The 17,561-nt window shown below is 41.9% G+C and overlaps 1 protein-coding gene across 2 annotated transcripts in view; it reads left to right on the top strand.

Moving 5' to 3' along the window:
* Nucleotides 1–16,674, top strand: part of LOC122926712 (sialic acid-binding Ig-like lectin 10) — a 36,772-nt gene extending 20,098 nt beyond the window's left edge. Inside the window, exons 7-10 of one of the 2 annotated variants that reach the window (XR_006387701.1) lie at nt 11,436–11,726; nt 12,680–12,782; nt 14,024–14,357; nt 15,667–15,790. Coding sequence is in view for 1 of the 2 variants with exons in the window: in XM_044278182.1 (XP_044134117.1) it covers nt 11,436–11,726; nt 12,680–12,782; nt 14,270–14,357; nt 15,667–15,843 (659 nt within the window). In the remaining variant the exon portion in view is untranslated. Of the gene's footprint in view, nt 1–11,435; nt 11,727–12,679; nt 12,783–14,023; nt 14,358–15,666 lie in introns of both variants that reach the window. The other variant, XM_044278182.1, reaches the window with a different exon arrangement.
* The last annotated feature ends 887 nt before the right edge of the window (nt 16,675–17,561 follow it).

Raw genomic sequence — 17,561 nt, 5'->3', positions numbered from 1 at the left:
GAATAACATGATAACTATGGTGGGGTAGCATTGTGGTCTTGACTGTGTTTAGATGGCGACTGCTGGGTTCGTGCCACCACCATGCCATACAGCTGTGTCCTCACTTACTTTAGCTTGAATTTGGTTAAGGACTTCTTAAGGATTTCTCATTAAACAGATTTAACAGCCTTGACAGGCTGCAGTTCACATCACAACCACTAGGTGGCCGCATATAGACACATATAAAAGACATCTTGTGACGCAATATCACTGAATCATGTGTTATGAAAGAGCTGATTATCTCTACACATCTCTGGATATGTTAAGCCAAGAGAAAGGGTGAGAAAGGATACTACAGTTGTGGCCAAAAGTTTTGAGAATTACATAAATATTTGAAATTTGAAAAGTTGCTGCTTAAGTTTTTATAATAGCAATTTGCATATACTCCAGAATGTTATGAAGAGTGATCAGATGAATTGCATAGTCCTTCTTTGCCATGAAAGTTAACTTAATCCCTAAAAAACCTTTAAACTGCATTTCATTGCTGTCATTAAAGGACCTGCTGAGATCATTTCAGTAATCGTCTTGTTAACTCAGGTGAGAATGTTGACGAGCACAAGGCTGGAGATCATTATGTCAGGCTGATTGGGTTAAAATGGCAGACTTGACCTGTTAAAAGGAGGGTGATGCTTGAAATCATTGTTTTTCCATTGTTAACCATGTGTCACAACCAGACAGCTGAGAAGCTCTGACAGAGGCCTTTAAGAACCTCCTCCTTGAGTTTCTTTGTTGTGGTATTCAGTTCCTCATCTCGTTAGCCTCTCTCAGCTGTCATGTGTTGGACTAATTGCTTCCCTTTAAATTCCTCCCCAGAATGCTTTTCTGGACGGCTTATACTTCTTCCTGGAGTGTGTGTGCATGCTGACCTTGTTCTCCTGTCTGCTACAAAGTTAAGTGTTGAACATTTATCTGTTATTTTCTGATTGCTGGATCCCAGGTGACCCTGACTCCCTCCGTATCTTGTGTAGGGAGCCGGTGGTCGTGTCCCCTCACTATTGTAGGGTGCTCAGGGCTTATATAGTCAAGGTACGTGGATATGCAAACTTCCACCATTCGGATCTTTGCATAGGCTGAGCAGCCAGGGAAAGTGCCAGGTCTTCTGCAGGGGTCTCCCTTTGGTTCCTTAGCATTTGGATCCAGCGAGTCATTTATGCATGTTGCTTTGCCTTGTTTCCTGTACACCGTCCGTGACATTATAAGCCGCCATAACCGTCTCAAGCATGGATCCGGTTTCACTTTTGGCTGAACGCCTTCAGGGTCTTTCTTTGGAGGTAGCTGATCTCCGCAGGACCTTTTCTCAGCTTCAAGTGACCGGTTCAGCTGGCGTTCATGGAGTTTGTTCTGAGCCTAAGATCTCGCTCCCGGATACGTTCTCCGGGGGTAGTGAGAATTTTGTGCGTTTTAGAGAGGCTTGCAAACTCAATTTTCGCCTTCTTCCCCATTCCTCTGGTGATGAGGAACGGAGGGTGGGGATCATTATATCGCTGCTCAGGGGTAACGCTCAGTCCTGGGCCTTTTCGCTGCCGGAGGGGGCACGGCCCCTCCGTTCAGTGGATGAATTCTTTTTAGCCCTGGGTCAGATATATGATGATCCGGATCGTATTGCTCTGGCGGAGTCTAGACTACGTCTCTTATGCCAGGGTAAACAATCCGCAGAGATATACTGCTCAGAATTTCGGAGATGGGCAGCTGATACTGGTTGGAATGATGCTGCACTCCGAAGTCAATTTTGCCATGGTCTTTCAGAGGGATTGAAAGATGCATTTGCCTTTCATGAGAGGCCTATTTCTTTGGACTCTGCTATGTCTCAGGCTGTTTGTATTGACAGGCGTCTTAGAGAGAGAGGAGAGATCTCTCCTTCCTGTCATACTCGGTCCCAGGACTGTGCAGCGGTCCCATTCTGTGCGCAGGGGTCTCAGTCGCTGTCAGCCCCTTCTGAGCAGGAGCCCATGCAGCTGGGGTTGATTGCTTCTGACAATAGAAGATTCAGCCCGCATGGGAGGGTTTGTTTTTGTTGTGGAGGTATTAATCATTTTGCAAATATTTGTCCCTCTAGGAGATTCAGGCAGTTCTCTGGGAATAATAAAGAAACAAAGAGGAAAAAATCTTTTAAAAATGTTCCGTCTGTTACTATTGGCAGGGTTGAGGCGGAAATCGAAGGTTTTCCGTTTGCTTGTAGTTCCCGTTTTGTCCTGCCTGCTAGGGTGGCGCTAGAGAGCAAGAGCATTTTTTGTGAGATTTTTGTGGATAGTGGAGCAGCGGTCAATCTCATTGATAGTCAATTCGCAATAGCTCATGGTTTCCAGGTGTGCACTTTGGGAAAGGATATTCCGGTTTTTGCGAATGATTCCGCTCCACTTTCTCAGAAATCATTAAAGGGCATAGTTCACAATATCCGTTTAATTGTGAGTGATGCTCATGTTGAGGATGTGTCATGTTTCGTCCTTAGCGGTTTGCCTACCCCTCTAGTGTTGGGGCTACCCTGGCTCACTAAACATAACCCCACCATTGATTGGCAAGCGAGGCAAATAAATGGTTGGAGTGACTTTTGCAGAGAGAATTGCCTCATGACATCTGTTTCTGAGGTTGCTACTAAGACTGTACCATCTTTTCTCTCTGAATTTTCGGATGTCTTCTCTGAGAGTGGAGTTCAGGATTTGCTCCCGCACAGGGAGTACGATTGCCCTATTAATCTCATCCCAGATGCCAAGCTGCCTAAATCTCGTTTATACAATCTTTCCCAACCTGAGAGGATCGCTATGCGTGCTTATATCTCTGAGAGTCTGAGAAAAGGACACATACGACCCTCGAAATCACCTGTTGCCGCTGGTTTTTTCTTTGTTAAGAAAAAAGATGGTTCTTTAAGACCTTGTCTGGATTTCAGGGAGCTGAACAATATCACAATTCGTGACCCTTATCCGCTTCCTCTGATCCCGGACCTGTTTAACCAGGTTGTTGGGGCTAAAGTCTTTTCCAAATTAGATCTAAGAGGGGCATACAACCTGGTCAGGGTCAGAGAAGGGGACGAATGGAAGACGGCCTTCAATACCTCTGAGGGCCATTTTGAAAATTTGGTTATGCCTTTTGGTTTGATGAATGCCCCAGCTGCTTTTCAGCATTTCGTGAACAGCATTTTTTATCATTTGATGGGAAAATTTGTATTGGTGTATTTGGATGACATTTTGATTTTTTTCTCCCAATTTCAAAACTCATAAGGAACATTTACGTCAGGTCTTGCTCATCCTGCGGGAGAATAAATTATATGCGAAACTGGAAAAATGTGTGTTTGCGGTTCCAGAAATTCAATTTCTGGGGTTTCTTCTCTCCGCTTCTGGTTTTATGTGTCATTGGCTAGAGGGAGCCAGACACCCTATTACCGTATTTACTGACCATAAAAATCTGGCCTACTTGGAGTCAGCCAAGCGTCTGAACCCGAGACAGGCCAGATGGTCTTTGTTCTTTTCTAGATTTAATTTTGTTGTCACGTTCCGCCCTGGAGTTAAGAATGTGAAGGCAGATGCCCTGTCACGTTGTTTTCCGGGAGGCGGGAATTTTGAAGACCCGGGTCCCATTTTGGCTGAAGGTGTGGTGGTCTCTGCTCTTTTTCCTGAATTGGAGGCAGAGGTGCAGGCAGCCCAGTCAGAGGCTCCTGATCTTTGTCCTCCTGGGAGGTTGTTTGTGCCTCTCGCTTTAAGACACAAGATTTTTAAAGAACACCACGATACGGTCCTTGCTGGGCACCCGGGGGTAAGAGCCACACTGGATCTCATCGCTCGGAGATTCTGGTGGCCTGCGCTTCGTTAGTCGGTTGAGGGTTTTGTGGCAGCCTGCGAGACTTGCGCTCGTGCTAAAGTGCCTCATTCACGGCCATCAGGTCCTCTCCTTCCCTTACCCATTCCTTCCCGTCCTTGGACACATCTGTCCATGGACTTCATAACGGACCTGCCTCGTTCCTCGGGGAAGACTGTGATTCTGGTGGTGGTGGACCGTTTTAGCAAAATGGTGCATTTCATCCCTTTTCCTGGTTTGCCCAATGCTAAGACGCTGGCGCAGGCATTTATTGATCGCATTGTCAAATTGCACGGTATTCCTTCAGACATAGTCTCTGATAGGGGCACGCAGTTTGTTTCCAGATTCTGGAAGGCTTTCTGTTCTCGCTTGGGGGTTCGGTTGTCATTCTCTTCTGCTTTCCACCCGCAGTCGAATGGCCAGACAGAGCGCGTCAATCAGAATCTGGAGACATATCTGCGCTGTTTTGTGGCGGAGAATCAAGAGGATTGGTGTTCTTTTTTGTCCCTTGCTGAGTTTGCTTTAAATAACCGTTGTCAGGAGTCCTCTGATAAGTCACCATTTTTTGGTGCATATGGGTTTCATCCGCAGTTTGGGACTTTCTCGGGAGAGGGGTCTTCTGGTTTACCTGATGAGGACAGATTCTCCTCGTCTTTGTCATCTATTTGGCAAAAGATTCAGGATAATCTAAAGAGCATGAGTGAGAGATATAAGCTTGTGGCAGATAAGAGACGTGTGCTTGGTCCGGTCCTGAATGTTGGTGATCTGGTGTGGTTGTCTACCAAGAATATCAAATTGAAGGTTTCCTCCTGGAAGTTGGGTCCTAGGTTTATTGGGCCTTACAAAATCCTGTCTGTCATCAATCCTGTTGCATACCGTCTTGATCTTCCTCAGACTTGGAAGATCCATAATGTTTTTCATAAGTCCTTATTGAAACCTTATGTTCAACCCATTGTACCCTCGCCTTTGCCTCCTCCTCCGATTATGGTTGATGGGAATCTTGAATTTCAGGTCTCTAGGATTGTGGATTCTCGTCTTGTCCCCGGTTCTCTTCAGTACCTTGTTCATTGGGAGGGGTATGGTCCTGAGGAGAGGATGTGGGTCCCAGTGACGGACATTAAGGCCTCTCGTCTCATCAGGGCTTTCCATAGGTCCCATCCTGAGAAGGTGGGTTCTGAGTGTCCGGAGTCCACTCGTAGAGGGAGGGGTACTGTCACAACCAGACAGCTGAGAAGCTCTGACAGAGGCCTTTAAGAACCTCCTCCTTGAGTTTCTTTGTTGTGGTATTCAGTTCCTCATCTCGTTAGCCTCTCTCAGCTGTCATGTGTTGGACTAATTGCTTCCCTTAAAATTCCTCCCCAGAATGCTTTTCTGGGCGGCTTATACTTCTTCCTGGAGTGTGTGTGCATGCTGACCTTGTTCTCCTGTCTGCTACAAAGTTAAGTGTTGAACATTTATCTGTTATTTTCTGATTGCTGGATCCCAGGTGACCCTGACTCCCTCCGTATCTTGTGTAGGGAGCCGGTGGTCGTGTCCCCTCACTATTGTAGGGTGCTCAGGGGTTATATAGTCAAGGTACGTGGATATGCAAACTTCCACCATTCTGATCTTTGCATAGGCTGAGCAGCCAGGGAAAGTGCCAGGTCTTCTGCAGGGGTCTCCCTTTGGTTCCTTAGCATTTGGATCCAGCGAGTCATTTATGCATGTTGCTTTGCCTTGTTTCCTGTACACCGTCCGTGACACCATGCTGACCTGCAAAGAAACGCTTGCAGTCATCATTGCGTTGCATAAAAATGGCTTCACAGGCAAGGATATTATGGCTACTAAGATTGCACCTCAATCAACAATTTATAGGATCATCAAGAACTTCAAGGAAAGAGGTTCAATTCTTGTTAGTTAATATTGGAGATATGGCACTCAATATCTGGAAGGTTTGCTCAAACAAGTCACTTTATTGATACACCACTGAGGAAGAAGTCAGCACCCCTTGGGACTTCGAAACGCGTCTGGGAGGAATCTGGACCCCACATTACCACCATTTTTGGCGTACGCAAGGAGATCTACAGTTACACCTCCCTCATCAATAACCTCCTAAGTGACCAACTCGTCCTATATCAAGTTTGAAAACTCCTCAGAGTGATACACTCTGATTTGCAAGTAAGGAGAAATCGAATATTTGGGACGCTGAGGAAACGGCGATTGAACAAGCCATATTGAGAAGTGGAGGTAAGGGATTAAAATAGCTTGTAAAAAGGTGGGACGCCACCTAGAGCTAATAACTTCTGAACTTTAATCCGATAAGTTCCATGAACTGTGATATACGCATATTGTGACTTTCCTAAATATTCGGAATAATTTCCACAATTAAATCCGAAAATCCTGCGACTGCACCACAATAATGACAATCGACGATTATTTTATACCGAATTAATTGTGACATTCGATTCATTTCTCATTTGAAAACTATTGAGCAACAACATATTCAGTGCTTTAGTGTTGGGAATTTAATTCTCTTGATCCATTCAATTAGAATATAGACAAGTACCCATTCGCTGTCTGATGTGTGTACATACACACTATAAGTGATTTTTTATACTGTCAATTGTGACGTTTTACCTTTATGTTATTTAATTTCTGTACAAATTACGTATTTTGTATGATATTTTAATCATTTAAAAAAGTTATTGCATCAATAAAGTGACTTGTTTGAGCAAACCTTCCAGATATTGAGTGCCATATCTCCAATATTAATTAATTTTTTACTTTCTGGTGTTTGGAGTTTACACCTAGATATTGAGCACCTCTCTATCCTACGGAGTAGTAGAGCCACTCCATATTGCAAATTATTCAATTCTTGTTAGGAAGGCTTCAGGGCGTCCAAGAAAGTCCAGCAAGCGCCAGGATCATCTCCCAAAGAGGATTCAGCTGCGGGATAGGAGTGCCACCAGTGCAGAGCTTGCTCAGGAATGGCAGCAGGCAGGTGTGAGCGCATCTGCACGCACAGTGAGGCGAAGACTTTTGGAAGATGGCCTGGTGTCAAGAAGGGCAGCAAAGAAGCCACTTCTCTCCAAAAAAAACATCAGGGACAGATTGATCTTCTGCAGAAAATATGGTGAATGGACTGCTGAGGACTGGGGCAAAATCATATTCTCTGATGAAGCCTCTTTACGATTGTTTGGGTCATCAGGAAAAAGGCTTGTCCGGAGAAGAAAAGGTGAGCGCTACCATCAGTCCTGTGTCATGCCAACAGTAATGCATCCTGAGACCATTCATGTGTGAGGTTGCTTCTCATCCAAGGGAGTTGGCTCACTCACAATTTTGCCCAAAAACACAGCCATGAATAAAGAATGGTACCAAAACACCCTCCAACAGCAACTTCTTCCAACAATCCAACAACAGTTTGGTGAAGAACAATGCATTTTCCAGCACGATGGAGCACCGTGCCATAAGGCAAAAGTGATAACTAAGTGGCTCTGGGACCAAAACGTTGACAATTTTGGGTACATGGCCTGGAAACTCCCCAGATCTTAATCCCATTGAGAACTTGTGGTCAATCCTCAAAAGGCAGGTGGACAAACAAAAACCCACTAATTCTGACAAACTCCAAGAAGTGATTATGAAAGAATGGGTTGCTATCAGTCAGGAATTGGCCACCAATTTGATTGAGAGCATGCCCAGTCGAATTGCAGAGGTCCTGAAAAAGAAGGGCCAACACTGCAAATACTGACTCTGCATAAATGTCATGTAATTGTCGATAAAAGCCTTTGAAACGTATGAAGTGCGAGTAATTATATTTCACTACATCACAGAAACAACTGAAACAAAGATCTAAAAGCAGTTTAGCAGCAAACTTTGTGACAACTAATATTTGTGTCATTCTCAAAACGTTTGGCCACAACTGTACATTCTATCATTCTTCCTTTGTATGGTCTCCCCGGTCTTCTTCAGAATCCTAAAAATGTAAATTTTGATGCAATACAGATGAGCAAATTTCTTAACACCTAGAGTTTTGAGGAGTTTTCTTGTTTGCGTTTTTATTTTGAGCACATTCCTCCCTGCCTTCTCAGAGTCATAACTTTTTTACTTTTCTGTTCCCTTAGCTTTTTTTTTTTTTGCAGTACAAGGTGTACTTCTAATGACACCACTAAATATTGCATAAAATGTAGTGGAAAGCAGGAAAATATCCAAATGGGGTGGAATTGAAAAAAAAATACAGGTTTTGACTCTATGAAGTTCCCTATGACCTTCATTCTCTGGGTCAGTATGACTACAGCAATACCATAATTATATTGTTTCTGACCCACCCATAACTTTTTTATAGTTATGTCTACGGAGCTGTGTTATTAATTTTTTCCGGAATGATCTGTAGTTTTTACTGATATCATTTTGGAGCGTGTGTGACATTATGATCACATTTTATTCAATTTTTTGGGTACCTGAAGCGATGAAAAAGTAGCAAATCGTCCATTTAGATTTTTTTAATGTTACACCATTCGCCATATGGAATAAATATTGGTATATTTTAATAGTTCAGGCTTCTTGGGAAATGACGATGCCCATGAACTTTTTTTTTTTTTCTTGTTTATTTTTGTTTCATTTCTGAGGAAAGAGGGATGATTTAAATTTTTATTTATTTTGTTATATATATTTTTTTTACTTTTTATGAACTTTTTTCTCTCCCCTCTTCCCCTCCTAGGAGGTGAGAATATGCAATCTTGAGGTTGATTTTGGCTTACATGGTTCATTTGCTGTTATCTTATAGAACTTTGCCACTTGCAGGCCTCTATAGGAATTACAGCTCTAATATGCTGGGTCTCTTCGTTCGCCCTCAGCCTTTCCTGACCCAGAAGTGCATGCTTCCGTTTGCGATTGACATCTAGCCTCTGGTGTTTGAAATAGCAGAGACCAGGCGTCTTTGGCGCCCCTGAACAGGCTCCATATTTGACGCCCCATATATGGTGCTGAGACGGAAGGGATTTAAGTTTATTTTGTGTCCAATTCATACAAATTAGCCAGGCGATTCAATTTGTGTATGAATCAGTTCTACCGGAATGTGCATGGAATTTGCTCAAATGTACGCTGAATTTTTAAAATTCAGAATTTCCAAAACTTTGAATAAAAAAATAAAAATCTTGACAAAGTTTGGTTTGTTAGAATCGATTTGCTCATCTCTAGACTGCAGTTAAAGTGTCCGTCTGGGCCACAGATATTGATGACTGTAACGGCATACAAGGGGTTAAAATCCATTTAGGCGATATGCCCCTTTCTGAGAGACAGGCACAGCTACTGCAGAACACCAAACTCCCGAACTGGATACAAAATAGCACTCCAAACTGGAACCTCGCGAATAGCTGCCAGCAGACGAACAGGAAAAGCATACAGTCAGCTTACACTCCTGGCAATCAGTCTCCAACAGCATACAAGGAATCCCCCCAATGACGAGACAAGGCTCCATGTTCAGGGTCAAGCAGTGGTCTGACGTGCTGGCACACTCAGTCTGGTTTTTATTACAGTTGCTGCAAATACAGGACAGATACAACACATCCCCACAATGCATCATGGTTTCCTCCTCTCTGCCCCAGAGACAACCGAGGGCAATCCAATTATCTCTCAGGACAAAGGGAAGTCGCCAATACACATGTGGAGACAACAGGACAGACATCACCATTTAAACACACAATGGGACAATAGAAACACACCCACACAAAATCCTCCCCTCTGCCGGTGATGATTATTGAACACACTGGCGAATATAATTATCAAAGGCAGAGAAATACAGTTTTATAAAACATATCACAGGAACCCCAAAACATGCAATAACCCCATAACCAATATATCCTCGGAACCGGGGGATCTGGGTGAACCACATGTCCAAAATTCACCCACATCCGTTCAGTAGTTTGGAAGATACAGTTTTATGCCAGTTACACTGAAAATATACAAGTTATACAGAAAATAGTCACTAATAAATGTGTCCCCTGCCAAATACAGGCAAGATAGCACCGTGTTGGAAAGTCAGAACAGTGTCTGTGAGCTAAAATGGCCGCTATCTATTGTTCTCACCATGTGCTCCATCCAAGCAAGTAAGGCAAATGATGCAATCCAGGGACAGAGGGCTCCGTCCCAAGTGCCTTAAGACCCAATAACTTAAGGGACCATAATCCCAGGGCAGGAGACTGGCAAACAGCCCCCTCCAAAACACTGTGGTGAGGTTGGTTTCGCCACAATGACCTATCCTAAGGATTGATCATCAAGATCTGACTCCTGGGAACACTGCACTGGAGGCAGACAGATCCATACACTGTGTAGTGGCCGTGTTGGGGTACTGCAGTTCAGTTCCTAATAAGGTAAATAGGTGCTGAGGTGCAGTAAGACGGCACCAGAAAGTATAAAATATAATATAATTAGAGATGAGCGTCAAATAAAGAATTTGAATATTTGATTCAGCTTCTTTGTTGAATTTTGCAAAAAAATTTGCTTTGTGACTAATCAGTTTATTTTGTAAGTAGTGGGTGCAGTAACGGGAGCAGCGATTGTGCCGCCCCTGTCATTGTACCCCTCAGATGTTGTGTTCATAGCTGATCGCGGCATATAATAGTAATAATATAGTGTAAAATAAAATAAATAAAATAAAACCATACTTACCTCATCCATTTGATCACGAAGAGTCGGCTGCCGCCATCTTGATTAAAAATCTAGCTCAAAATCTTTTGTGGCCCGTGATGGCGTGGGCCGGTGTGGTAACATCATATGTCACCGTGCACGAGATTTTGTGTAAGATCATCAATCAAGATGGTGGTGGCCGGCTGTTTGCGCTCAAATGAATGAGGTAAGTATGATTTGTTTTAATTTTTTTATTTTATGGACATTCAGGGAAAATCTATAGTCTTCTACGAAGCACAAGGACATTTAGCTTTACGGCGAATTGAATTTTCTATGAGATTCGGATTCGCTCAACTCTAAATATAATGGAGAGTTTCTGGCACCATGACTACCAGAAACAGCTGATCAGTGGGGGTGCCGGGTGTTGAAACTCAACAGATCTGCTACTACTGACCTATCCTGAGGACAGGTTATCAATATTTGTAGCTTGGACAAACTATTGAAACTGGAATTCCCACAAGTTCTGGAAGCTGATATATTATCATACTGTGAATTCAGGGTTTGCGAGTCATAATTCAAAGGAAAAAACACAAATATTACTGAGGAAAATATTTTCCAATAATTTATTAGAAAAAAGGGGCCTTGGGGTCGTCCATTCTTGTGACGTTTTGCACGCATTGGCCATAACATTATAAAAGCTGAGGTAACAACTTTTCGGACTCCATTGACCGAAGAAACTGAGATCCTTTATTCTACAGACTGGGCGGGTCAGAAAATGTCATATACTGAATCCGTAGATCAGGGGTGTAACTAAAGGCTCATGGGCCCCAGTGCAAGAGTTCAGCTTGGGGCCCCCCTTCCCTCAGTGCTTTGTGTGTCTTCTTATGCGGCACAAGTGTCTTTGGGCCCCTTCAGGCTCCTGGGCCCGGTAGCGTCTGCTACCTCTGCACCCCCTATAGCTACACCCCTGCCGTAAATCAAACATTTATATATTTTCATTGCAGATAAACCCAGAACAGTTACTGGGAAAATTTCCAGCTGCTTGAGTCATGGAGGATTCATTAAGTGTGCCTGTATAATCCAGTCATTTCCAACCGCAAATATTGAATGGGATATTGATGGAAACTTATATCCTTCCAACCACAACAATAAGGAACTTAATATTTCTACCGCGACAGTAAATGCAGTGACCAATAGCGCGCTGACACTTACGTCAAGCCGGGCGAATATCCAAGCTATCCAGTGCATTGTCTCTAATAGACATGGACAACTTAAACTCCTATTGTTAGATTACAGTAAGTATTAAAATTATTTTCATAAATTCTCAAACATTTTGAAAAAAAAAATTTCCAACAATGTAATGCTTTTTTTTATTTTCTGCTTTATATGTATATGATTTAGAGATAAGGGTTCTCACATTGGAAATAGTGTTGAGCAAGTCAAACTCCATTTTAGGGGAATTTGGTTCACCACAAAGCTGAATTTCTTTGTGCTTCGTGGTAGCGAATTGATTTTCCCCTAAATGACAGTAAACAAAAAAAAAATCATACCTCATCCGATTGAGCATGAGGAGCCATCTTGATTGAAGATCTCAAATGAAATCCAATGCATGGTCACCACGCTGGGCAATCTGATGACGTCATCACGAGCCAAGCGAGATTTCGCTCTAGATCTTCAATCAAGATGGCGCCAGCCGTCTCTTCACGATCAAATGGATGAGGTAAGAATGTTTTAATTTTTTTTATTTTACATGGTAATATTGCTATCAGATTCTGTGATCAGATTTGAAACTGTATCTGAGGGGTACAATAATAGGGGGGGGGGGGGCCGCGCAATCGCCGTTCCCTGTAATTGCGCCCACTACTTACAAAGATATAAGCTTCATGACCAAGTAATTCATCACAAAGCAAATATTTTTTTGTGAAATTCAGCAAAGCAGCCGAATAGAATTGTTTAATACTTCATTCATCTCTAATTGGAACATTGTCTCATTGTAGCCTAATGCTTTTGTCCAACATTGACCTAACCGTGGTATGATGGGCTGCATTGTCTCTTGAAAAAAAAAAGTAGGAACTGACCATAAGCTGCTTTATTTTCTGAAAGAGTGCAACTCATGTCAATTGGCTTTGTCTGGCACTAGACCTGAATTGCACTTACATCAATGGGGCTGCATTACCAAACACAACCTCTAGGCAAGGGTGAACTGTTTTAGAAAATAATATCTATTATTTTTTTCTCTTTTGCCCAGCTCAATCAAGTGCCAACACTGTGATGATCGCTGCCGTCAGTTGTGTAGTTGTCATTGTGTTGCTGCTCATTGGAGGTTTCCTAGTCATGCATCATTTCAGAAAGTAAGTTTATCTATCATCGTAACAGTATTTTGTACAAAGAATTTTTTTTTTTAATTGTAATAAAGTGGACCAGAGTTAGAAACAGAAACTGTCCATGGCCAGTGTGTGGTGTTCCAGCTTATCCCCATTTAAATAAACTGAGCAGAACTGCAATACCAGGGGGAGTCTGTGGGGAAAAGTAGCAGTTCCCTGTTAAAAACATTTGATTGCAATTGACTAAACTCCCCATAGCTAAATTCAAAACGAGCCCTAGTTCGGCTTAGGAGTCCCTGCTCTGACTCCATATATAGCTATATCCATATATGGAGTCAGTGCTTGTGGACACCCCAGTGTATTTAAATATAATTTCTGAATAGTTTCAGCCAGGATTTGAACTCCCATCCCCTTGTACATTAGAGGCAAGGACCTTAGCCACTCAGCTATAAAGCTGAATGCTAAACTGGGTCAGGAAACACTTCATAGTAGTTTCTGATGTAGAGAGTATTCCAATTCAGCAGCAGACTTATTTTATTTATATTTCTGTGTAGGATAACATGTAGCTCTATAGTGTAGTGGTTAACATCATTGCCTCTAATGTACAAGGTTGAGCGGTTGAATCCTGGCAGAAACATTTCAGGAACATATACAGTATATCAGAAGTATGATCCTAGCTATCTATTCTGATATATGAATACATAATATGTGGGAAACGAAACTACTTCTAATGTTTTTAGCCATAATATATGCATATATTATATATTCTAAATATATAATGGCTAAAAACTTATATATATATATATATATATATATATATATATATATATAAATGTCTGAAATGTCTCTGCCACGATTCAAACTCCCAACCTTGCACATTAGCGGCAAGGACATTAACCACTACACTATAGAGCTACGTGTTAACCTGCACAAAAATATAAAATAAGTCTTCTTCTGAATAGGAATACTCACTACATCAGAAACTACTATGAAGTTTTTCTGACACAGTTTAGCATTCAGCTTTGTAGCTAAGTGGATAAGGTCCTTGCCTCTAATGTATAAGCGGTTGGGAGCTCAAATCCCAGGAGAAACTTTTCAGAAATAGACGCTAAATTACATTTAAATGCACTGACTCGAGCATTGCGCTTGAGCACACGTGGTGTTCGGCTGAACTCTGTGATGTGCTGAGCATGCTTGATCAACACTAGTCTTTATTAAAGTATATGTCCAATGTAACAATGTACAGGTAAACCTTCTTCTTCTGCCAGGGGGGACCCACCATTTGAGAAGGTGTTGATGATATATAGGAGAAGCGGAAACCCAATCACTCTATTCCAAAGAACTGGAGCTTCTGCTTCTGGCAAGAGGATTGGATGGAGCTGCTGTCATCTTATAGCTACTACAGTCTTTCATATTTGTGCATGAGTTGTGGAAGATTTAAATGAATCTTGATGCTTCTTGAAAAAAATGATCATTTTGAGTTTATCAGGTTAATGACCTTCTAATCTCTTTAGGAACTTTTCAAAGAAACCAGAAGACAAGAAGGAGATCAATGCTGATGACTGCAGTGTGATTTACAGCAACTCAGATGTGCACCTTTATGTAAGTGATCCTGATGGGTGTTAATACCATAGAATGTTGAACCAAGAAGTTCTCAAGATAACAATGCTTTTGACATTAAATATTGTTACATGCAGCCCAGAATGTTTCCTCCAGAAGTTTTTACAACTTCTATATACTTATTGATGAGGACTGTTGGCCACTTCTTTGCTCACTGCGAGGAATTGGGTACCCTCAATCACGGATGATGTTTCGACATGGTCTGGACATGTGACATCTGCAGCCTACATTGGACACCACTTAGGTCACTGTCCATATTGAAATGTTATCATGGGAGCCCAGGATACAGAGAATAGTGGGGACATGGCAAGGGGTGGCACAGGATGGTAGAGGATCATTACAGTGAATTTTCGGTCAACAATTTCAAGGGGCTGGACAACTTCATGCTTCAGTTCTCCTTATGTATCATATTTGTAAACCTAGATTGTTGGAGTATTTGTTTGCACGCAATGTAAGGGGCAAAAATACCTAAAGCTTCTGCATCTGCATAAATATTGGTACCTGGGGCTCCAAAACCAACAATTACCATTCATATTTGTTGTGTTACTGACCAAAGACATTAAGAGAACACAAGGTATACCTTAAATGTCTTATATTCAAGCTACCACCTTCATCATATGCACTTATCAGGAGAATCGGGGTTCTGCAACACCTGGTTTGCAATTTTACAACCAATCATGGTCGAAATTGGAGAAGATAAGAAAAGCCAGCCACATATGTCTGTGGCTCTCCTTATTGAGGTCTAAGGTAATTGTGAATCTGCCATCAATATGAGTTGGCTTGACTTGGAATTGGCCTTTAAGGCACCAGAATCTAGACCACTTGTAAAATGCAAAAACAGCATGTCTAATCATCAGAGATATAGAGGTTGTGGTTAGTCTAACCAGATCTACTGCATGAATTTTAAAAGTTTTGCCTAAATGTCCTGGATGTTTTTCTTATTATTTTTTTTTATTCTTACTTTTTTTAGATTCTTACTGTTAATTTCCTGTGACAAAATTGGTTCTAGTATTTAATGAAATCTTGATGTAGCGTAAGAAGAGTTATTCTGGTTTGGACATAAGTGGGTATTGGTTTTGATTGGGTGGGGGCACAATTTAATCATTCTCTCTGGCTACTAGAGGCAGGGTGTTAGCGGGAGACCTTCCCCTCTAGAACACTCATATGTACATGCACAATCTTACAGGGACTCGCTGTCCTAAACAGCCACTTTAGGACTTTGCTGTGACCATAGAAGAGACAATAAAAAAAATGCTCTACAAATTTTAATTGCGCCTTGTGTTTATTGTAGGGTAACCAGATGATAGAGAATGGGAACAACTCAATCAATTCAGTGCTGGACAACAGCGACACCTCTTTATATATGAACTTTGGAGATGTGCAATATGCGACTATTAATTTTTCGAATCTGAAGCCTAAAATTGCTCCAGAAACCATGGAAGTTGAATATGCAGAAATCAAGAAATAGCATGTGGTCAATTAGAATCTGTCCATTTACCTACTGTACTGTGTACAATTGATTACAGTTTTTATGTTGTTATACTATGTATTATCAGTGGTTTTAAAGGGGTCTTCCAGTGCAAAAATTTAACTCCAATAGAAATCCTGTCCCCAAATGTACATTTTAGTAACTTGCCTTTATTTAAAATGTTACAGTTTTCTCCACCTTCTTGGAGGCTTTTCCTGAGACATGAAATGTCTTGTAGTTCTATTGTTCTTGAAAGGAAGGAATATCCTGTGCCTTCAGCAGAACATGCATCCCCAAAACTGACCTCCCATTCGACGTCCCCTGACCCTCTCACTATGTTTTGTCCTCACTGCACACTTTCAACTGCTGATGAAAGAGGAAGTTTGGTGACCCCCATGCACCACCAGTACCTGTAGATCTGTCCACAGATGAAAGAACTGCTGCCGGTGTGGATATTCCAGCGTAGTGCAGCCACAGAAAATGTGGTGGGGTGGGTGGTGTGGGGGGTGGATTCTAATGAGGCAGTGGGTGGAAGGACCAAGGGGGAGAGTCCAAGAAACTGTGTCAAACTCCTTTGGTCACTTGATCAGATGGCGTCTTGACATTGTCTCAGGTAAAGACTGTCAGAAGACAGGAAAACTAATTGTAAATGAAGCCAAATGACTAAAATCTATATATATGGGGAAGGGGTGTCTATTAGAATATCATTGTGTGCACTGGAATATCCTTTTAGGAATGAGACTGTATATTTATTTTTGTCTTAATTTATTATAATTTCCCTATTAAAATAATAAAAGATGTACAAAAACAATAAAACATAAGTCTAATAGATCACAGACTACACAATACAAGGGGATACTATGTAAAGTTTATGTTTATCTTCCAAAAGTTCCTTGCTTTTTAACACCTCTTTCATTTTACATTAGAAATAGGGTTGAGTGAACCCAAACTATAAATTTCGGGTTCATACCGAACTTTAGGATTTTTGGACCCCGGACACGAACCCGAACATTTCAGTAAAAGCTCAGATTCAGTGTTCGGCGCTTTCTTGGCGCTTTTTGAAAGGCAGCCAATCAACAAGTGTTTAACTGTCTGACCTTAGAAGCCATCACAGCCATGCCTACTAATGGCATGGGTGTGATTGGCCAGTGCAGCATGTAACCCAGCCTCTATATAAGCTGGAGTAACGTAGCGCTGCCCGTCACTCTGCTCTGATCAGTGTAGGGAGAGGATGCTGCTGCTGTGAGGGAGAGAATAGGACTGAATCTTTGCTCAAAATCGGAATCTAACTCAGCGATCTGCATGCATTGTGTTTTGTAGGTGCGGGCACAATTTTTTTATCCTGCCCTGAGCCCAGTGACCGAAAAAAAAAAGAATTTTAATAAGTCAGTTAGGTGTGCGGCAGCGGCGGCGGCCATTTTATACAAGCTCAGTGCACTAGCACTGCATCTGAGCTTTTGGGACATTGAAAATGTACAACACCTGGTGCATTTGCAGGCTTAGTCAGTGTGCAATTTAAGCTAGAAATACAGCCATAATTTTCTGGGTTTTTAAAAACACACTTTTTGTGCCAAAAAACACAATTTTCCAGATCTGCAAGTGTTAAATTCTAGTTTAATATATACAGCTTTCATATTCTGTTACCAAGAAAACACTTCTTTGGCAATATACAACATCTGGATTAGTCAGGGTGCAATTTAAGCTAGAAATACAGCCAT

The sequence above is a fragment of the Bufo gargarizans genome, chromosome 2 (assembly GCF_014858855.1).
Source record: "Bufo gargarizans isolate SCDJY-AF-19 chromosome 2, ASM1485885v1, whole genome shotgun sequence".
NCBI lineage: Eukaryota > Metazoa > Chordata > Amphibia > Anura > Bufonidae > Bufo > Bufo gargarizans.
This window is presented reverse-complemented; position numbering and strand designations above follow the sequence as displayed.